The 23,952-nt window shown below is 36.3% G+C and overlaps 1 protein-coding gene and 1 non-coding gene across 13 annotated transcripts in view; one reads left to right on the top strand and one right to left on the bottom strand.

Moving 5' to 3' along the window:
• LOC131435145 (protein vav) overlaps window positions 1-21,548 on the bottom strand; it is a 684,197-nt gene extending 662,649 nt beyond the window's left edge. For 7 of the 12 annotated variants that reach the window (XR_009230454.1, XR_009230462.1, XR_009230459.1 and 4 more), the window contains exon 1: window positions 21,084-21,363. Coding sequence is in view for 2 of the 12 variants with exons in the window: in XM_058602726.1 (XP_058458709.1) it covers window positions 21,084-21,299 (216 nt within the window). In the remaining 10 variants the exon portion in view is untranslated. Of the gene's footprint in view, window positions 1-20,283; window positions 20,317-20,659; window positions 20,763-20,793; window positions 20,975-21,079; window positions 21,364-21,419 lie in introns of those variants that run through there. The other 5 variants (XR_009230453.1, XR_009230457.1, XR_009230461.1 and 2 more) reach the window with 5 other exon arrangements.
• Trnak-cuu (transfer RNA lysine (anticodon CUU)) lies at window positions 11,422-11,494 on the top strand. The gene has a single exon. It is a non-coding gene; the product is annotated as a tRNA-Lys (tRNA).
• Window positions 21,549-23,952: the final 2,404 nt, after the last annotated feature.

Raw genomic sequence — 23,952 nt, 5'->3', positions numbered from 1 at the left:
ACTTTTTCTCCTTCTGAGCAGTGCTGGAAACGGTCCCTTCACGTGACAGTTTTATATGAAATTCCTATGTTGGTACCTAAAACTGTAGATGTTTACTTTGAATGTCGTGTGCTGGAAACTTTCATGTTGCCTACTATTCGGGCTGTCACACATGAATGTCGCGCTAACCAAACAGATGAAAGTCGCATGTGACAGTCATGAGCGAGCGCTTCATGAATGTAGTGGCGACAGTCTTACTTGTGTTGGGCGATGAATGTTACGATGGAATGATAGTCCTCAATAGAATCGGCTGCATTTTGTCTTCGGTGCGAATTTCATTTCTGGCAATAATCTTTCATGAAGAAATTCAAAACGCCGTCATTAGTGATAGTTTTCATCTCGATACTGTTCCATGAGATAGTCAAATTTCATACCATTATTGCAAAAGGAGAAAGTCAATGTCAATGAAAACGCGCGAGTTAGGGTTGTCTATCAACGAAAATTCTCAATTTTTTAAAAATTTTCAAACATGAATTTAATGGAAAAAGAAGTGAATATTAATCGAAAACTACAACGTTTAAACATTTACTAGATGCATAGGGTTGTCAACAAGCGCAAATTTTCAATTTTTGAAGAAAAAAAATGTAAAATAGTAATTGAACAAAAAAAGTAAGTCTTTAGAGTACAAAATTTACTATATTCATGTACTTTAAAAGGGCATAGAGGTGTCAACCAGCAAAAATTTACTACTTTTGAACAGTTTTTAGTTTTATTTCAATAAAAAGTGAAGTAAATAGTTAAAGAAATTTATCAAGAAAAAAATCAAAATTTTTAAAAAATTTATTACCATACTTGAATGAAAAGGCGAATCAATAGAGTTATAACATTATTAGGATCATGCTCTTTTTAAAGTGCATAGGGTTTACCAACAGCGTAAATTAACTATATCTGTAATAACTTAAATATCACATCAAAACCTCCATTTACGTAATAATCGAGGATTCGTCAACTGATGAGTGGATGTTAGAAAACGACGTTAGAAGCCGATAAATCCAAGATGGCTTCTTCCGGCATATCGATATTCGTTACAAACCATCACAATATGAGTATTTTTTCAACGAATTCGATGAGTGGATGTTAGAAAACGACGTTAGAAGCCGTTTCTAAATACAAGATGGCGGCTTCCGGCATATCGATATTCGTTACAAACCATCAAAACATGAGTATTTTTCGAACGGATTTGATGAGTGGATTTTAAAAAACGACTTTAGAAGCCGTTTCTAAATACAAGATGGCGGCTTCCGGCATATCGATATTCGTTACAAACCATCGAAACATGAGTATTTTTCGAACGGATTTGATGAGTGGATTTTAAAAAACGACGTTAGAAGCCGTTTCTAAATACAAGATGGCGACTTCCGGTATATCGATATTCGTTACAAACCATCACAATATGAGTATTTTTCGAACGGATTTGATGAATGGATGTTAGAAAACGACGTAAGAAGACGTTTCAAATTCCAAGATGGCGACTTTCGTTTCATCGATATTCGTTACAAACCATCACAATATGTGTATTTTTTGAACGGATTTGATGAGTGGATATGAAAACGACATTAGAAGCCGTTTCTAAATACAACATTTTTTCTGAATACAAGTATTTTTCGAACAGATTCGATGAGTAGAAGTTGAAAACGATACTTACAGTCGTTTTAACATCCAAGATACCGGGAATGAGAATGAGCTGCATTATTTTTTTTGGTGCGAATTTCGTTTTTGGTTATAAACTGTCATAAAGAAATTCATAACGACGTATTCGTGTTTGTTTTCATTTCGATACTCTTATAAATCTTATATTGCTGCAGTGGAGGCGATCAAAAATCGCACTTTTGTGGTTTTTCAAAAAGAAATATTTTGGCACAAGCACACCAGCATAATGTAATCGCTTGTCTACTGCTAGTTGTTACTAGTATCAAAATTTTCGATCGTTCTGAATTAAATGCTAGCGAGTGATGCTGGTGAAGAAATTCAAGATAGCGACTGAATGAAAATCTGGCACTTTTTAACGAAATTCATGATTTGTTCCGATAAATTGAGGCAATATGAAAAATTAAGAATACAGATAGTAGTATTATACAGCAAAATAATACTACCATCTGTATTCTTAATTTTTTCTATTGTCTCAATTTATCGGAACAAATCATGAATTTCGTAAAAAAAAATATTATTATACAGCAATATTAGTATATATTACCCGGGTTGGCGGTTCAATGCATAGGACGCTGGTCTTACAAGCCAGTTGTCGTATGTTCGAGCCTCGACCTGGAAGGATTCTTACTGTCAGTAGGATCCATAATACTAGCCATGCAATGATTCTGTACACTAAGAATCGGCTGCGAAGTCTGTTGAAACAGAAAGGCCAAATTCCATCAAAGGAATGTAATGCCAAGACTTTGTTTTAGTATATATTAATACAACAATAAATTTCACATCAAAACAAATGTTCATTTCGTCCAGATCAAATCAAAACAAATGCACATCCTGTTTAGAACGATTCAAGTAGAATTTCTTATTGTTTGTAATATGACAAATGCCGATTTAAAAATATTTTTAAGAAGTGCTAAGTTGGGAATATGTTATTGCCTGCAACGATTCTGTTTTTGAAATCAAAAGATAAATTTTTATGCAAAGACGAAGTTTGCTGGGACAGATAGTAGAGTATACATTCAAAAACCAGAAAAAAAGATTTTTTTTATTGGTATGACTATTGACAAGTGTCTTCTTATTAGACATTATCAAAATATGCGACAATATCGAAATCAGATTATAGCAATAAAAAGTCCATTTGAAAATGTATGATGTGTTTCTACCACAAATCAAATTAAAAATAAATTCAATCGTATCGTGCAACATTACCTGGAGCGTTGCGATATATTCTTCATATTACCAATTGAAATCGATTTGCTTTCCGATTAGCGTGTACTTGTTTTATAACAGCAATATACGACATCATATTATCAAGATATTCAGTTCTCATATTTACCGAACAAATCATTAGCGACATACTTTTTTGATAGCACGGCGCTGCCAGTCGTGTCCGTATCATAACTCGTACATACAAGTAGATGAGAAAATGTCAAATTAGCGCGTGGTAAAAACAGCGCTGCATTCAGGGCTTGTATTGTGAATCCTCAAACAAACGAAGCAACAAACACTTTGCTTGACATAACTGAATGAGAGTCCTATATTAGAGAGAAACTGGATGCGTGAGAGTATATGATACTGAACAGACCAATTCCCTTGCTTGGTAAATTGCCTGTGCTCTCAGTCTCAATTAACACATGAACTAAGCAATCCATGGCAACGCAATGAAATAAAGGGTTCGCTCTCGTTAGTACTGTACGAGAATGAAGAACTTTGCTTCACGGCGTGCTACAAGATGCAAAGCAAGGTCATACAGGCAAAATTTACGGTGTTTTTTTAGTGTAGGTTTGCAGAAATCATTTTTGAACATAACGTTTGTACTCCAAAACCAAATTTGATCACATTTCAAAAATATTTCAGACAGTTTATAGCATAAATTTTGCATTTGAGTCCGTTTTCAAAACGATCCATTTTTTTCTTGGAAGATTATACTGTGTACATATCCTAGAAACACAAAAAGAAATGTTTTTCAATTAATATTCATCGGAACTAAAAGTTATCAATCTAGTTTTCTCATAGGCATCTTCAATATGCGAACCGTTCATCAAATGCTAACCTCATGAAGCATACTCATCAGCTGGCAAACATGTTCAGGAACTAATGAACGTACGAAGCAGCTCTCCTTGTTTGGGTTGCGCTGTGAATTCTACCTAACATACGAATGTATAACATACACTTGACATGATATGTCAGCTGTTTTTCAAAGAAGGGCGAATCTTCCAAAAGTAAACAAATCGAGTTGGCAGGCGTTTACATTATGCTGGTGTGCTTGTGCCAAAATACTGGCAGCCAGCAGAAATGCAAACGAACCATATCGTAATCATAGATCAATATTGGCGTTCTTTTCCATTCAATTCATGTTTAAATTCTTTTTTCAAAAGTTGTGAATATTCGTTGGTATAAACCCCTATGAGCAAAATCTAATGATTTTCGATCCCTTAATTCTGTTGTAGTCCAAATATTATTACAATGTTATTTCTTTGCGAAAATTGTTTGCTTTCGAAAAAGTGCAAAACTACGATTTTCGATCGCCTCCACAACAGCAATATAAGATTTTTAAGAATATCGAGATGAAAACAATTTATGAATTTCTTTATGACAGTTTATAACCAAAAATTAAATTCGCTCATTCTGTCCGCCATCTAGGATGTTGAAACTACTGTAAGCATCATTTTCAACTTCTACACATCGAATCCGTTCGAAAAATACTCATATTGTGATCGTTTGTAACGAATATCAACATGCCAGAAATCGCCATCTTGGATTTAGAAACGACTTCTTACGTCGTTTTCTGACATTCATTCATCAAATCCGTTCGAAAAATATTCATATTGTGATGGTTTGTAACGAATATCGATGAACCGGAAGTCGCCATCTTGGATTTAAAAACGGCTTCTAACGTCGTTTTCTAGCATCCACTCATCAAATCCGTTCAAAAATACTCATATTGTGATGGTTTGTAACGAATATCGATGAACCGGAAGTCGCTATCTTGGATTTTTAAACGGCTTCTAACGTCGTTTTCTAACATCCACTCATCAAATCCGTTCGAAAAATACTCATCTTGTGATCGTTTGTAACGAATATCAACATGCCAGAAATCGCCATCCTGGATTTAGAAACGACTTTTTACGTCGTTTTCTGACATTCATTCATCAAATCCGTTCGAAAAATACTCATATTGTGATGGTTTATAACGAATATCAATATGCCAGAAATAGCCATCTTGGATTTAGAAACGACTTCTTAGGTCATTCATTCTTTAAACCTGTTCGAAAAATACTCATATTGTGATGGTTTGTAACGAATATCGATATGCCGAAAGTCGCCATCTTGGATTTAGAAACGGCTTCTAACGTCGTTTACTAACATCCACCCATCAAATCCGTTCAAAAATACCCATATTGTGATGGATCTTGGATTTTGAAACGGCTTTAAACATTGTTTTCTGACATCCACTCATCAAAACTTCTATTTTATTATTTTTCCAAAAATCCCAAAAAAAATTATTTGATTTTTTTTTCCAAAAATTCCCTTTTTGCATTCGTTGACAACCCTACGCATCTTGACAAAGTTAAAAGCTACGGTATTTGATCCCCTCCACAGCAACAATTTGAAATTCAACCATTTTGAACGGCTTCTTACGTCGTTTTCTAACATCCACTCATCAAAAACATTCGAAAAATACTCACATTATGATCGTTTGTAATGAATATCAACATGCCGGAAATCGCCATCTTGGATTTAGAAACGGCTTCTTACGTCGTTTTCTGACATTCATTCATCAAATCCGTTCGAAAAATACTCATATTGTGATGGTTTGTAATGAATATCAACATGCCAGAAATCGCCATCTTGGATTTAGAAACGGCTTCTTACGTCGATGACTGACATTCATTCATCAAATCCGTTCAAAAAATACTCATATTGTGATGGTTTGTAACGAATATCGATGAACCGGAAGCCGCCATCGTGGATTTTGAAACGGCTTTAAACATTGTTTTCTGACATCCACTCATCAAACCTTTCATTTCATTATTCAATTAATATTTGAATTTTTTTCCAAAAATTCCCTTTTTGCATTCGTTGACAACCCTACGCATCTTGACAAAATTAAAAGCTACGGTATTTGATCCCCTCCACAGCAGTAATTTGAAATTCAACCATTTCATGGAACGGTATGGATATGAAACCCGTCACTAATGAGGCCGTTTTGAATTTCTTCATGAAAGTTTATTGCCAGAAATGAAATTCGCACCGAAGACAAAATGCAGCCGATTCTATTGAGGACTATCATTCTATCGTTACATTCATCGCCCAACACGAGTAAGACTGTCGCCACTAAATTCATGAAGCGCTCGCTCATGACTGTCACATGCGACTTTCATCTGTTTGGTTAGCGCGACATTTATGTGTGACAGCCCGAATAGTAGGCAACATGAAAGTTTCCAGCACACGACATTCAAAAAAAATGTCAGCAGTTTCCAGCACTGCTTCTGAGTAAGTTGGAGCATTTCTATTTGAACGTAAATTGTAATTTTTCTTGTTTTTGGTAGGCCTCTTGAAGGTTCTTTCGTACATCTTCATATAGTTTTTCCCGATTTGATTCGTTATCAACTTTATGTGGTTCCGCCACAGACTAACAGACATGACAGTATGAGTAAATTCTTATAAAAATAATTTTTCGTGATGCACTAGTTCCACCTATATTGTACTGCGCGAACTATTTACTATCGGTACACCCCTTGTGTTACGTAAAAGTTGTTTTACTAGTTGGTTTCCCCTCGTTTGTCAACACCGATCAGCTGCTTGCAGGGATGCCTGATTTCATCAAAATTTTTGAAAATGAATCGTCACAATAAATTTTTTGATTACGTTGATAATTAGAGTGCCTATAACCAGAGTGACGACATCTCATCCGTAATGCTGGCAACAATTAAAAACATTCCATTAGCTTTACATTGAATTGACAGGCCGTTTGCTCGTTTGGAACTGGTAGCTGTCATTCCAAACGAACAGCTGTCGCCACTCTGATTATAGTAACTCTATTGATAATATATTTAACTTTTTCGCGATGTTGGAAGGTAACCATTTATTTGACTCAACGTTGTTCATCTAGACTATTTTTTATTGTGTTGGTAGTTTTCACCCGAAATTAAGTGGCGGCAGACCAGAAGCAAGTAAATATTGTAACAAAACGGGTTCGATTTTGTATTGCGTTGGAGGATGAGAAGTAGGCATAATTCTGTATATAGTTTTGGCAATATGTATTAAATTTGTATCCTGCATGAAATTCGCATGGACGTATACAAATCAATACATTACAGGTAATTCTGCATGAATGGCAACTCTGTTGGTAAATGAAAAAAAAAAACACAGTATAGATGACAGACAGGATGTTTTTGATAGGGCAACGTGGCGCCATCATGACACATGTGAGTACTGTCCCAAATAAAGGAATATTCGAAATGACCGTTAAAATGATTGAAGAATCTAATTTGAGTGTCCTGTCTGTTAGTCTGTGGTTCCGCGCTCGTGTATCGAAAATTTTAAAATTCTGTTCCATTATTCACTATATTTCTACCAAACGTAAGAAAAAAAGGTGAATATTTAGTTGAGTCGTGTACGGAGTTCAGAATTGCATTCGCGATTACCTGAAGGTCCTCTGACCACGTTTTGTGACTTCCTTTGAGTGTTGCGTGAATTGCTGTCGTTATTACCTTATTCACCCTTTCTGTGTTGTTCACCTGTGGGTGGTAGGAGGGTGTTAACCAATGTTTCGCTCCGTATTTCCGTAACAGGTTTGCGAATTCTTTTGACGTGAATTGTGGACCGTTATCGGTAAGTACCATTTCTGGTACACCAAACATAAGGAATACGTTTTCTTCTAAAAATTTCACTAGCGTGGGTGCGGTCGCTTGACGAAAAGGTTCTATTAACACAAATTTAGTGAAGACATCCGTAACTACAAGCAAACAGGTGTTTTTAGACGTTCCCGAAGATGGAAAAGGTCCTACATAATCAAGTGTTATTAACTGCCATGGATAATCGCAAAATTTCTTTTGAGAACCCATTGGAGGCGTTGAGTTGATGTTTAAACTTTTCGCTGTTTCGCAAGGCTTGCAATCTCGGCAAAAAGTTTCAGTTTCTTTTGCCATTCCTGGCCAAAAATACCTTTCCTTCAATTTGTTTAATGTTTTCTCGTAACCCAAATGGGCTGATTCATGGGTACTTCGGACCAGTACTTCGCGCTCTGCTAGCGCCGGATAATATTTCCAACTGAATCGTTTATCCGTGAATACTTCACCAGTGTCGAGATGTTTGAATTTTTTTGTCGACTTACTTTACTATGGGGTGCCTTTTCAAAATTTACCCTCTGAGAGAGTGATAAGTTTTTGATCGTGATTATCTATTGTTGTATCTAATGAATCAACATAATTCTTGCGACATGCCATCGGAAATATGATCACAATTTTATGATAAAATTTTCAGTTTTGTGACATAGTCTCAAATAATTCAAAATTAAACTTTTCTGAAATGTTTGGTATAAACGAGTATCAAAGAGGATAATTCATATGGCGCGTTTGCCTTTCTCGATTTTTTAAAGCTCATAGCTCAGTGATCTGTGGAAGGATTTATATAATCTAACTACCAATAGAATCGAAATTTTTCAATTTAAACGTGTATAGCAAAAGCATTGAAGTATTTCAATAGTACACTATTGAAAAACCTGTCTCATTTGATCCATGTCAACACCAGCCAATCAGAACGCGTTCTAAGGAAGAGAACAAAATATCTGCTGCTGTACAACAAATCGTCCGGGAAAAATGTTCCGAAAAGTGGTGAATATCGCAGTGAGTTCCTCAATTTGGTCCTTGTGAATGCTAGAAACGAATCCCTACAACATATTGATAGTTTCTTTCAATGAATTATGCAAATCCGAAATGAAATAATCATCATTAAAATTCTGTATGCGGCTATTTTTTTAGCCGTTAGGACCGCCCATTAGTGAAAAAGCTACAAACGAAATCACATAGAAGGAAATCTCTTAACAAAAATTCAATCAGTTTGGATTCTATCGCCACTGCGAGCAAATGTGTTTTGTGTCGTCTGTACAGCTAGTTTTGCTTTCGACAAGAGCGATTACGTCACAGCTGCCAGTCATTAGCATTGGGAAAAAACAACGATGGAGAGCATTGCACAAAATCAGCCGTTCTAATGGCTCTAAAAGTTTTCTAAAGAACTATTAGGATTTGTTGTTCGCAAATCGTAGGGAAATATCCTCAGTTTACTGCAAATCAAGAACAGTTTGCTTAGATTTGTACACTTTTGGCTGTGTGAAATTCACAGTAATCGAGATCAAGTGAAGCCTTTTTTCGCGAAAAATGTTCCAGAGTTTAATGTCGTAGAGAATTGCGCAATTTGACTCTTCTGAATGCTGGAAACGAATCCCTACAGCATATTGATAGTTTCTTTCAATAAATTATGCAAATCCGAAATGAAATAATCAACATTAAAATTCTGAATGCGGATATTTTTATAGCCGTTAGGACCGCCCATTAGTGAAAAAGCTACAAACGAAATCACATAAAAGGAAATCTCTTAACAAAAATTCAATCAGTTTGGATTCTATCGCCACTGCGAGCAGATGTGTTTTGTGTCGTCTGCACAGCTAGTTTCGCTTTCGACAAGAGCGATTACGTCACAGCTACCAGTCATTAACATTGGGAAAAAACAACGGTGGAGAGCATTGCACAAAATCAGCCGTTCTAATGGCTCTAAAAGTTTTCTAAAGAACTATTAAGATTTGTTGTTCGCAAATCGAAAGGAGATATCCTCAGTTTAGTGCAAATCTAGAACAGTTTGGTTAGATTTGTGCACATTTCGCTGTGTGAAACTCACAGTAAACGAGATCAAGTGAAGCCTTCTTTGTTTTTGCGAAAAATGTTCCAGAGTTTAATCACAGACTAACAGACATGACAGTATGAGTAAATTCTTGTAAAATAATTTTTCGTGATGCACTAGTTCCACCTATATTATACTGCGCGAACTATTTACTATTTGTACAACCCTTGTGTTATGTACAAGTTTTTTCACTAGTTGGTTTCCCCTCGTTTGTCAACACCGATCAGCTGCTTGCAGGGATGCCTGATTTCATCAAAATATTTGAAAATGAATCGTCACAATAAATTATTGGATTACGTTGATAATATATTTAACTTTTTCGCGATGTTGGATTCAACGTTGTTCATCTAGACTATTTTTTATTGTGTTGGTAGTTTTCACCCGAAATTAAGTGGCGGCAGACCAGAAGCAAGTAAATATTGTAACAAAACTGGTTCGATTTTGTATTGCGTTGGAGGATGAGAAGTAGGCACAATTATGTATATAGTTTTGGCAATATGTATTAAATCTGTATCCTGCATGAAATTCGCATGGACGTATACAAATTAATACATTACAGGTAATTCTGTATGAATGGCAACTCTGTTGGTAAATAAAAAAATAAACAAACAATTTGATAGGGTAACGTGGCGACATCATGACATATGCGTGTACTATCCCAACTAAAGGAATATTCGAAATTACCGTTAAAAAGATTGAAGAATCTAATTTGAGTGTCCTGTCTGTTAGTCTGTGGTTTAATGTCGTAGAGAATTACGCAATTTGACCTTTCTGAATGCTAGAAACGAGTCCCTTCAGCATATTGATAGTTTGTTTCAATAAATTATGCAAATCTGAAATGAAATAATCAACATTAAAATTCTGAATGCGGCTATTTTTATAGCCGTTAGGACCGCCCATTAGTGAAAAAGCTACAAACGAAATCAGGTAGAAACAAGCCTCTCAACAAAAAGTAAAGCCTTCTTTGTTTTTGCGAAAAATGTGCAAAGGGGAATGCTTGCATAATTCATACAATTGATCAACTAAATGATATTCGGAAGTGTTAAGGAACATGTCAGTTGTTTTCGTATTCACGACATCCAGTTATGTCTCTGACATTACCCACCCGCCTTTTTTTCCTGACACCATGAAATTTTGAAATTTTTCCGGGTTTTCTAATATTTTTGTTTTAAATTCATTTTAATCCGGGTCCGCTACCTGGATCGATTCGATGCGAGACAGACAGTCCGCTAAAACGATTTCTTTTCCCTTCCGATACTGAAGAATGAAATCGTACGATTGTAACTTCAATGCCCATCGTAACAAACGAGAATTAGCGTTGGCTGCTGAAATTGAGAACAGCCACGTGATGCTTTTCGCATCGGTAATCACCGTAAAGGTTGAGCCTTCAATGTAGTGTCTGAAGTTCTCTACAGCTAAAAGCACTCCCAAACATTTTTTTCAGTAGCTGAATATTTCCTTTGGTTGGTAGAGAGTTTTTTGCTAAAGTAGCCAATGATTTGTTTACCGTCTTCGCATTCCTGCAGGAGAGCTGCACTAACCGCTAACTGAGAAGCATCCGTTTCTATAATGAATGTACGTGAATAATTCGGAATAGCCAACACGGGTGCGGAAGTCAGGGCAGATTTTAACTCGCAGAAAGCTTGCTCTGCCTCTTCTGACCATTTGAACCTCTTGTTTTTTTTAATATGTCCGTGATTGGTGCCGTCAAACGGCTATAATTATTGACAAACTTTTGGTAACAGCCCATTAAGCCAATCAATCTTCATACCTCGCGTATTGTTTTCGGTCTCGGATAGTTGAGAATCGGTTCGAGTTTTGCGCTATCTACAGACCCGGTTAGCTCAGTCGGTAGAGCATGAGACTCTTAATCTCAGGGTCGTGGGTTCGGGCCCCACGTTGGGCGCCAAATGTAACCGTCGCCAAAATCACCGGAATAAGTTTTGGAAAACTGGTAGCTTTTGGGCCACTCTCGCGAAGCGAGAGGCCACCAGTCGCGTTATTGCCCGACTATTTTTGAGATTTACTCAGGGGATCTTTTGGCGGTTACTCCTATCGCAAAACGAACTAAAATCCCGACAATTTACAAAATGGTTGCACTCCGTCGATTTAAAGCGAACGCCGAAAAAACGAACAGTTGACTGAGGTGGAATAAGCGTAACGGAAAGAGTGAAATTTCTCTAAAAGGCTACTTAAACGGAAAAGGAATTAAAAAAAGAAAATTCAATAATAGTCGCTGTATTCCACTTGCATTTCGTTCGTATTGGACAATAGTTTGTAAGGTTTTGATAATTCAACTCATACGGTCTGTTAACATGGCCATGAAAAGGATTTACCTGCGCAGATTTTGGAGAACTGATGCTGTAGACAGAGCCGATTTCCACGCCGGCAAGATGGCCGCCTATGATGTTCCAACACAGATAAAATGGCGCCACACTGTTGAGTTGGAGGAAACGACGAACGCCGGCGTGTGCGCTTGGCCGATTCTATAGGTGCGGAGGGTGGTACGGCTGGGTTTTTGCTGAAGTCGACAAGAGCTATGTCCTCAGCACAAGCCAACGTGCCCTAGGCGCCTCCGCGTACTAAGATTCCGCAACAATCCGCCGTAGGACGGAATAAAACTTGTGCCTCTAAACACAAACGGCGTCTCAGCGCCGACTCTCGGACTCACGGATGGCTCCCTTGAGTCACCACGCGTCTTCGACAAAGCACCACAGGGCGGGCCCTGTGCACACACGCTCTCTCCAGCTGTCGAGCCGGAAAACGTAAACCCGTACAAAAGCGCCCGATGATATCGATGATATCTAATTTACCTTTGTACAATAATTTCAAAAACGCACGAACAGAATCGTGCCCGAGGTTTTTATTTTACCCTCGTTCGAATCTATGAAATTCAAAAATGAAAATAATTTAAAACCTTTTCCTACACTACACTACACTCGCTATTATTCCTCACCTCTAAAAGAATAAAAACGCGCACTACTTTTTAAACTTAAGTTTTCGCATAACTGTTCACCAGCAATTTCACTTGTCGAATGACCGAGTGCGATACCACTTACGACCAATTTGCCTCGGATCTATTATTCAAATCTTGGCGGTTGTTTATTTTGAACATGGCAGCGCCCATAACTTGCGCGCAATAACTCAAACGGCATGGCGGTTATATATTTATCATGACATTAATTAGTCGATTTTTTCTATCAACCTTTCTTCGCCAAATTATAGCTAATTTTATTGAATTATAGCAAACTGAATCGAATTATATCATACTTAGTCGAGACACTTTCAAATTAAAATTATAGATTGAATCTTTACGCGAGACATACGCAAAGCGTAGTTCGTTACAATGAATTATTTTAATGGTATATTATATTATGTTATTTTATATCATATTACATTATATTATCGTGTGCAACATTATTATTATTGTTATTATTATTATTATTATTATTATTAATAATAATTATATTATTATTATTAATATCATTATTATAATTATTATTAATAGAGTGTTGAGCGTTTGTTTAGGCACATAAGCGCACAAGGGACCGATATTCTACATAGTACCATATGAAATAAATTGATAATAACAAATAGAAATCGGTACAGAATTGAATGGGAGGAACGACAGCAAAGGAGAGGAGAGTAGATGTGAACGAAAAACAGAAAAATAAAAGTATACTGACCACTGTAACATATTATCAACAATATAACGAATGAACAAATTAAACTAGTATCAAAGACATCATATTAACAAGATATCCAGCTCTCATATTTCCCGAACAAATCTTTGGCAACATCCTTTTTTGCGACCATGGAGCCCTCAGGCGAGTCTGCATCGAATCACGTACATAGAAATAGGGGAGAGAAATGTCAAATTCGTACGCGCCAAAATAGCAGCACTGCGCACCCATGCAATTGACATGACATGTTGAATGAGACGCCGTGCGATGGCGTTGCTGAACTGAAGATTGAGATCGCTCCAAGCTGACAGGGTCTGCTAGTATTGACCACAATAATAACACAAATAACACATTCATACAAAATGAAAAATTGCCATAGCTTCTGGAAGGAAGAGGAAACAGCTACAGCATTGTATAATGAAGGAGTTGGTATATGCAGCCAATTCAATTTATATTTATCTTAGTAACAACTATCGTTGAGTTTATTCATACCACTTAGGTCATAATGGAACACATTCCCAACCATAAGGTGAGCGACCAATATATCAAGGCAAATAGATTAATATACTGATTAATATATTAGAGCTTAATGCATTGCAGTACGACATTTCAACGAGGCGTATTATATTATGATGCACTATTTTGGATTATAAGTATTATATTATATTGTATAGTATTATATTATAATATAGTTTGTTTCATTTTTCTTGCCTGGAGAGACTTTCAGGCGAAGGCTGGTTCGTCTATGTTATATTATAGTATATCATATTATATTGTATTTTATTATTATATTACTTCATCATATATTCTATTACATTGTATTATATTGATATAAAGCATTTATGATAAGGGCGTTATGGGAGGGAGTATCAGGGCATCGGACGAATCGATGACTGGACGAGGGATTGTGGATAGCCAGCCCAAGTCACTTGAAGGAAACTTCAAACGATGAGTTTCCAAATCTCGGTTCCATCGATGTAATTTAATAACAGGAAGCAAACGGGATGGTTCGAATACATTGAACGAAACTGTTCAGAGCCATTCAAACGCAAATCATTTGAAATTTTGAAGTACTCTGGGTTGATATAATTCGAATCGTGTTTGGACCAATTGAAGACGTTTGGACTCAAATAAATAACTGAACTTGCAATTTAAATCAATTGACGAAATTTGGAGGTCGTATCGAGAAAAATTTACACAAAATCCCGCCCAAAAAATCCTTCAAAGGTATAGCACGGAAAATGCTTATAAAAAATTGAATCCGAAAAAAAAAACAGAAAACATCCTTTTAATTCGAAAGGAATTGTTCCAAAAAGTAAAGAGCCGAACCACAGACTAACAGACAGGACACTCAAATTAGATTCTTCAATCTTTTTAACGGTAATTTCGAATATTCCTTTAGTTGGGATAGTACACGCTTATGTCATGATGTCGCCACGTTACCCTATCAAAAACATCCTGTCTGTCATCTAGACTGTGTTTATTTTTTTATTTACCAACAGAGTTGCCATTCATACAGAATTACCTGTACTGTATTGATTTGTATACGTCCATGCGAATTTCATGCAGGATACAGATTTATGCATATTGTCAAAACTATATTTCTCCAACTTGGACACAGATATCACCTTCTAACTAAGAGTGTGAGATGTGTGTTTCTGGAAGAGAACGGTTCACGTGGACCATTTCATCCAATCACACCTAGTATTTCTTCACGAAATACATGTAGTTCTTGTTTCCTGGATGCGTGCTAAATTGCTCTAAAGCAGTCAAAATGACTGGAAGAGAGAAAGTCAATAATAAAAACCGTGACAGAATAAGTAAAAGCTTCTTCTTCTTCGTTCTTTTGTGACTTACTGATATTTCATGTCTGTCACACTGTTTTATGGCACAGCAACTTGCTATAATGCCTACTAAGTAAAAGCTATTGCAGTGTGCCTAAGTGCATATATCGTTAAATAAAGAATTAAAAAAGTTCACAGAATTTTAGGCAATCCTTCCATTGTTTACATATTGTGACTTTCCTGGGCAATCTAGTTTTAAATGCGCATCCTTACGTTATATAATTTAACAAGCTTACTAACACCTGATTTTATTTTATTTTATGTTCTTAACGAAAACCGAGCCTGCTGAAACAAAGGATTATCATCGAATATTTAAGACCAAGGAACAGACCCTAGAATGTTCTCAAGAAAATGCAGAAAAATAGGTATTTTATAAAATTACATAACTTTTGGTAAATAAATGCCTTACGATTTTTACTATCACTTTTATTATTATTAATATTATTATTATTATTATTATTATTATTGTAATTATTATTATTATCAATCTTATTATTATTCCTTTATTCTTGATAATCTACTAGCTTGTGTTATTAACAGGTGTCTCCGGTAAAGTAAAAAGCAATGCAATGGGGCAAAAGGAAACGTAACGTAACATCGACAAAGATAGAAACAATTAGAATAGATTAGATTGGATAGTGTAAGTAGACCAAACATATCTACATTGATTAGGAAACTTCAAAGTAATAATCGTAAGTACCGCTTCAGACATAAAATACTATATAGGAAAGCAGGGCCAAGATCGAAGCGGATACAATGCGAAATTTTCCAAAGTTTCATCGATGAGGACATTTAAGACACAGAAGCAGCTGGTAGGATGACAAAATACCAATACGATACAGACGCACGACTCAATGATAGACTGGTTACAGGGTGAAGCACACACTTCCTGCTCAAGTGACAAATTCTCTGGCGAACTTGCAATAGAAGATATTCGTATCTTCCGTTGCAAATTAATAGCCGTGAAGGAATCTGTCGCTTGGGTTACATGCTGGAGGATTTCCTCCTTCGTTACTAGTGTTCATTTGGGCACCATAGCCTAGTTCGTCTGGTATGGAAAGTGCGGATCGTTGTAACCACCCCCCTCGGCCAGAGCAGCCCATAAAGAAGGAAAAAATAATCATCTCATACAGATATGATATTGACGATCTGCATTTGGTAATTGGTCAAGTAACCCAAAGTTTGGAAAGAGAAGAAGTGTGCTGTTTTCTTGGTTTAGTGAACTATATTGGTTCATTTATACCTAAACTGGCAAATCTATTGTTTCCATTTCGAGAATTTACAAAGAAACAGAATTCGTCCACATAGGGCCTAAAATAACAAAAGGCATTCGCTCATGTTATCTCATCGATTAGCCAAGTTAGTACATTATCTCACTTTGATAAAACTTCGAACTCGTGTGGTAGCTGATACGTTTGTGAGCAATTTTGTTACAGTTTTTGGAAGGTGAACCTAAAGTGATTATGTACGCTAGCAAAAGCCTTACCGAAACCGAACGCAGATACGCCCAAACTGAAAGGGAAGCATTAGCTCTGGAATGGGCAGTCGAAAGATTTCAAATTTATTTGTTAGGAATTCATTTCGAATTGGAAACGGATCATAAGCCATTAGAGGTTATTTACTCTCCGAATTCTTCCCCGTGTCTACGAATTGAACGCTGGGTTTTAGGACTCCAATTGTTTAGCTATGATGTTGTCTTTCGAAAAGGAAAAGCTAATATAGCTGATCCGTTGTCGATTGTCGCAACCATCCGAGACAAAGGCATTCGATCCAGATTCAGATGTATATGGGGCATTCCACGCAAAATCAGTCACCCAAAATTTTTGTTTTCATCTAACTATTTGTTTTGGTGAAGAACTCGAAAATATTTGACACGTATTTTTTATTTTAATATGGTACGTGGAATTTTCGAGATATGATATTTTTAAGTTTCGCGTTTACAAAAAAAATAACGTTTTTTTTTAACAGCCTATACTGTAAAATCTAATAAAGATACAAAAATTCGTCCAAGACATGAAAGCTTTTAAATATGCGATTTCATAAAACAACCTTCAAAGTTAATTTTATGAAAAAAGCTAAAAATAAAAAACAAAAAATTTCAAACTTGAGCCTGATTTTTTTAAGTTGAAAAAAGAAGCCTTAGGGGTTTAACTCAATCCTGGTAAAGTTTCAGAGTGGAAAGATTAATACTTTCGTTGCAGTGATATTTTCAATAGTTTTTGAATTCATTTTTACACCGCGATCTTACCTGAAACGTGGCGCCATATGTGTCGACAAATTAAGCCCGTATTCGAGCGAGTTGTGCTGCGGTACGCTATGCGCGTGCGTGTCGTGATTGAAACATTCACTGCTCCGAAAGTATTAATCTTTCCATTCTGAACTTTGTCAAGATTGAGGAGCTAATTAGGGCTGCTTTTTTCAACTAAAAAAAAAAATAGGCCCAAGTTAAAATTTTTTTCATTTTTTTATTAATTTTTACCTTATTTCATTTCAAAAAATCATATCTCGAAAATTCTACGTACCACATTGAAATTGAAAAATACGTGGCAAATATTTTCAAGTTCTTTACCGAAAAAAAAGTTAGATGAAAAACAAACATTTTGGGTGGCTGATTTTGCGTGGAATGCCCCATTTGTAAGAAGAGTACTTGAATTGAGAGCATTGGATGTTGATGAACAGGAACTCAATGAGTTGCGACAATGTTTGGATCATGGAATTTGGAATTACACTTCTGAGGCAATAAAACCATATCATGCTTTCAAAAATAAACTCGATAAAGTTGGAGATTTAGTGGTGACTGGTGAGAGGTTCTAGATTGATCATTCCCAAAAGTTTAAGACAAAAAATGTTAAATCTTGGGCACGAAGGTCATCCTGGAATGATAAAAATGCAACAGCGTCTGAGACAATCGTGTTGGTGGTCAGGAATGGATGTCTCAGTAGTTCGATTAATTAACATTAGGGTGTTGTCTGGTAAGCCAACATGAAAGGCCAGAACCAATGTATCAAAGAACGTTCGCTGGCAACTCTTCAACGATTGAATCAGTGCCATCAAAGAGAGTTAGAAATCATCGCAACAACAAAAACCCGCCATGGCTCATTTAACATAGAATCGACACCAGTACGAGAGCGAATTTCTCTCGATGACATTTCTCAGAATCAAAGGTTGGCACGCCGCTGTGGGGATCTTCTCTGAAGCAACAAACGGTCGCTTATTCTCGTTTCGCGATCCGATTCTATACAGGCAGTTGATAATTGCGATAGAATCATTTTACTATTGCCGCTCATTCTAACTATGTGCATATAACCTTTGTATAAGTTGTGTCTATGAAAATGTATGTGAATGCTCCACACAAGGGTTTTGAAATATTGCAATCTAGTATGAGAATCATCAAGTTGAATCATCGACTCGATTTTCTGCGATAATTGTCAACTTGCGATTCTCTCTTGGGAAATTCCACACAGCAACGATCATTATCAGACTGTAATTTTTTTTAAGGGCCGAGAAATACTCAGAGTATGAAGTGGAGCGAAGGAATGTAGAACAATTCTCTCGCGGTTCATGCATTGAGAGACTCGAGTTCTTGTAGCATCTTCTACCGGATTGAAAATGTTGTATACAATATAGCAGCTTCTGTGAAATTTTCGGCAATCACCAACACTGGATATCGCTATTGATTTTCTTGGTCCATTACCCTCAGGTGATTATTTACTTGTTGTAATTGACTACATTAGTCGATATAAGGAAGTTGAGATCAGTGCGGTAAAATTTAATTTTCAATCGAATAATATAAGATGAAAATGAACTTGATGGCCGCTGACCGTCAACGTATCCCTACTAATTCATTTGACTTTTGCTGCCATTTTCAAGTGAAGCTCCCAGAATTCATCGTCAGTTGAATAATCGCTATTCATTTGAAGTTTTGCTTGCTCAGTTTCAAGTGCCAAGTAGTATCAGTGTCTTCGCTCTTGGTAGTAAGCAGATTCGAACGAATAGAATTATAAATGGAGTACAGTATAAAAAATGAAAACTGAAGGAGGAAACAATTGATTTATGTGTATTCTGTTATTAACATTTCAGTTATCTGATTAGTCTTTCATCTATTATCTTGAACCAATTCGAATGTTTACATGAACCTCATTTGAAGGCCGCTCTCACACTATTGAGAGATATTTTGTTACTTCAACTGACGGTAATTAAACTGAGCCTCGATTGAAGAGAAACGAGTGATGAACTGAATGCTGCTCGTTCGGGCCGTCAGCAAACATTGTGTTCAGAGAGTGAAGTTTACTGCAGTAGAGAGATCGTCAATGTGTTCCACATTCAGTTTCAATTGAATTGAATGAAGTTTTACTGCACTGGTTGAGATCATGCAAAAATTACGGCAACTGAAACAGCAAATCGATTGGAAGATTTTCATAAGGCTTGGATATCATCGGACGATAACATTGTATAATGGTCGGCAGTTTGTGAGTACAGAATTTGAATCTTCCTGTAAGACAAGAAAAAGAAGGTAGAAAGACAAAACAGATCTTTAATCAAACGATTGAAAATAAGTCAAGCGTTGAAATGACTTATTTTTATATCTACTTATGTACTATTCAACTCCACGCAGTACAACTGGTAAAACACCAAGTGAACTGCTTTATGGAAGGAACATAAGAAGTAAAATACCACCTTTAAAATATGTAAGAACTGCTGTGCCATATACAGATTATAGAGATCAAGATCGTCGCGTGAAGGAAAAAGCAAAACTTCATGAAGATATACGCCGTAATGCTAAACCTTCCGATATAGAAGGTGGAGATAAAGTATTGATTAAACATGTTTCAAAATGGAATAAACTAACTCCAAATTTCGATGCCGATGATAAAAATCTAACCAAAGATAGGTATTATGGTTCGTTTATATTAATTTTCAATGAAAATATTTTACAGAACCTATGAAGTGAAATTATCAGAATGATCAAAAAGAATGACATTAAAATAGAGTTTATAGTTTGATCTCATGCCGAATAGTTGTGTTTTATTAACCTTTACAAAAATATCACAGAGCGCAAGGTGTTTTAAATGTTCATAGCAAAAGGAATCAAACATAAAACTGACCCGATTTTACAAGAAAACCGTGAAAATTATGATTATTGTAAAATCTGAGATGGGGACACTGACCCTGCGCAATCTGAACATGTACGGAGTATTGTTCAATCTGTTTACCGTCTAAGTTGTGTTTCACTTTGATCTAATGCGTATTCCAATGAGCAGGACAATTTCCAAAATTTGTTGCGGCCTTGCCTTCACGAAACATCTTCGAGGAACACCGGGTAATTCTGCTAGTTGGAAATAAAGTAGTCATTTTGAATCGAGCAAAGAAGGAAGTCGTCTTCAACTCAATCCGAGTACCTGACCATCTCGCGAGTCTGCACGACCAGGAAGCTATTCTTTATCACAGGAATTTGGTAAAGTATCCTTACTGAAATAACAAATATTTTTCTCTTCTTCTTTAGGTACCGTCCGTCAGAGAACTGTAGTCAGCCTAAAAACTTACTTTCGCTTTTACGCCATGCTTGTTTCTTCCCGGATATCCGAAACTTTTATAGTCCAAGCCCATATTATTAGAAATTTGTGAAGGGTAAACTTCGTTGTCAAGGATTAACCTCGGTCAGCTGACACTACACTTACCAATTTGAATTGCGAACTTGTAATAGCATTTGATTTTTTTCCTTTGCTATGTCTTTTTGACAGCTGAGACCGCTTACGGTCCATCTCGCTAGCATTTGATTTTAACTATACTAACATGGTCAAACTGACATCCCTTTATGGTAGCTCTATATTTTTCTGCTAAGTTAAGTGTAGTTTTCTGCTGAGTATAGGTATGCACGAATCAGGATATGAATTTGAGTTGAGTAAATTCCATTAATGTGTGAAGTTTATTTTATTAATATGGGGAGGTACCACATAGATATACCTACATGTGCCATCTGAGGCTTTTTATTAAAATCCTTCAAATCAAATACACATGGATCCAGATAATTCAGTAAGTTACACAGCATTACACCATCCCTCAGAATCGCTGCTAATGATTTGATTTCAGAATATGGTTGGTTGGCTTTGTGATCTTCCGGAATCATTTTACAACGCGTAAGCCAGGCTGCACATTCACGCCATAATTCTTCTTCTAGAGACATTTTTAAATCCTCTATAACAAAACGAAAACAACTATTATATTCACGACCAGCGTTGCCAGGTTGCCAGATGTGTCTGGTAAATGCCAGATTTTTCTCGCATCGCCAGACACTCAAACTAACCAGATCTTTTGCCAGATTTTCGAAATTTTCCCCGCTTTTCCAAATTTTCCTAGATTTTGTCAGATCTTGCTAGATCTTTACGATTTTGGCCTCCATACGATAGGTGGGGAGACCTTTTTTTTGTTCACTGAAAATGAAGCACGGAAAAAATTTCCTTGTATAGGTTAACAGAGGTATTTTGGCCACTTCATATATTTTGGCCCACCTAACAAACTTTATCGATTTCATCGGATTTTATCGATGTTAAATAACTTATTTTGCATCAATTTGAAGCTAATCACATTAAATTACCTATTGCGGAAGGGGTTTTTAAAGATATTACAATATTTGGTGGATATTTTTATAAAGTGGGCCAAAATATCTCCGTTACCCTATAGTAGACCAGACAAATCCAGATAAATTTTTGAGTTTTGACAGATTTTTGAAAAAATAACCTGGCAACTCTGTTCACGACGTAAAATACACTGGTGGCGTGATAAGACAGTTTTGGTTGTGTTGGTAATTTTCTCACGAAATTTAGTATGGCGCGCCGGGATTCAAGCATGTAAACATAAACAAACGACCATTTCAGATCGGAATTTCACTTCTAAGTTACTCCAGTTGTCGCGCAGCCTGGCGAATCTTTGGCACTAATTAGGTTTTGCACGAACATGACATAACCTCACAAAAATGAACAGAATGAACTTTTTTTGACAGTCGACGTGTACTTGTTTACAGTTTAAAAGTTCATCAGAAGTTCTTCGTTCAAATGTAAAAATTGCAAGTCGCCTCACACTCAACAGATTCATACATATATCGCTCCTTGATGCTGGAAACACATACAGGGCAATCTTTTTAGTTATTTTCACTCTGGAATACGTTTTTAACAGGCACTTTTTCGTCATTTTTTCAATGTTTAACTTGCAGTCGCAAAACAAAACAAGTACACGGCAACTGTCAAAGATGAACTTGATTCATCGGCAGTTCATTTGTGTCGTCATCGTGCAAAACCTAATTGAAAATCTGGACTTTTTTTCTTCAAGGGCTTGCAAGATAACGTCAAAATACAGAAAATTTTACAAATATCCGATTTTGTTCATTTCGTTGGAGGAAAGATTTGGTGGGTCGCACTGTGCTATCTATTACAGTTATTATGGATAATGAAGTGATTGTGCTGTGGGTGGCATTTCAAATGCAGGTGATGAAAACGATTGAAACATCCCGGAACAAAACACCGCATTTAACTGTCAATATTTTCGCAAACAGAACCAACTCTAAATATTTTCATGAAAGCAACTCCCGGAACGTCATTTGTTTATGTTTTTTTCTTCACGTCTCTCTGTTATTCCAAAATAAAATGACCACCGCACTAGCACATAGAAAAACGTGATCACCAGGGTATTTTACATCGTGTATTATATTTCCTTCTGTGCAGCGTTGCCATTATTACAGATTATTCTTATTTCGACAGACACTCAACTCTCAGACAAAAAACTAGCGACATTCATTATTTTGCATTGTTTATTAGCCTTAAGCAGTGCTTGGAAAACGAATGAACCGAATTAGAGTGAATATCCTTCATACGCTTCTTGGTTCATGAATGTACTAGCAACTGAACCATTCATCATCCACTTCTGGTCTGATGGATTTGGTTCACATTTGTTTGTGTTTGTGAATTAACGCACTACTGGACGTGGAAGGTTACAAGGCGAAGCTACGAGCGAATATCGTTCGTTCTGCATCGTAAGCAGCCACGGCTTGGAGAACGAATGAACCTCAATATGAAAAGTTCTTTTTTGTTTCCCTTTCACATTCGGTGTATATTGATCAAACTTCGCTCGCATTCATTTTGTTTGAGCTTTAATAGTATCAGGATTGTTGTGATGTCTATGGCTACAAAAAGCAAAAATCGTTCCTCAAAGGGACCAACATTGAAGCAAAAAGTGCTCAGTATGATAAGAGAGCCAATGAGAGATTATAAATAATATCAATCCCACTGCCGCTAATTTTAGTTTTAAGTACTGCTAAATGTTCATACGGCAGATAAATTATTTTTAATTCTGATTCATGAATGTCCACCAGTGCTTGCAAGTGCTTGGTGCTTCCTTTAAACAGCACACGCATTGAAGCAAACCGTATTGCGCAACATTATCGATCAAGCTTATCATCTTCCGAAATGAGAGAAATATGCTTCAGTGCAGTGCCCACCCGTAAAAAAATAAACCATTGATTGTACAGCATAAGCAATTGATTCACAATTAGATATATGGGTTACAATACATTTTATTGTATCTTGACAAGATTTTTTTCATTTCCAACGATTCAATATATTGTTTCTACGATTCTACAATTGAATTTATTGTACACGTGCTGTTTCAAACAATATGCAAACTGTACATTTTATTGTTTTCCAAGAAAACATATACGAAAAAACTTTATGATTTGAATTGTTACGATACTTAACGACCTATACATTCTATTGTAAAAAGCATTTTCACAATTAATTGAATAGTGTATAACAATACATTAAAATATTTTTCAACGGTCAAAGCAT

Source organism: Malaya genurostris, chromosome 3 (genome assembly GCF_030247185.1).
Source record: "Malaya genurostris strain Urasoe2022 chromosome 3, Malgen_1.1, whole genome shotgun sequence".
Lineage (NCBI taxonomy): Eukaryota > Metazoa > Arthropoda > Insecta > Diptera > Culicidae > Malaya > Malaya genurostris.
This window is presented reverse-complemented; position numbering and strand designations above follow the sequence as displayed.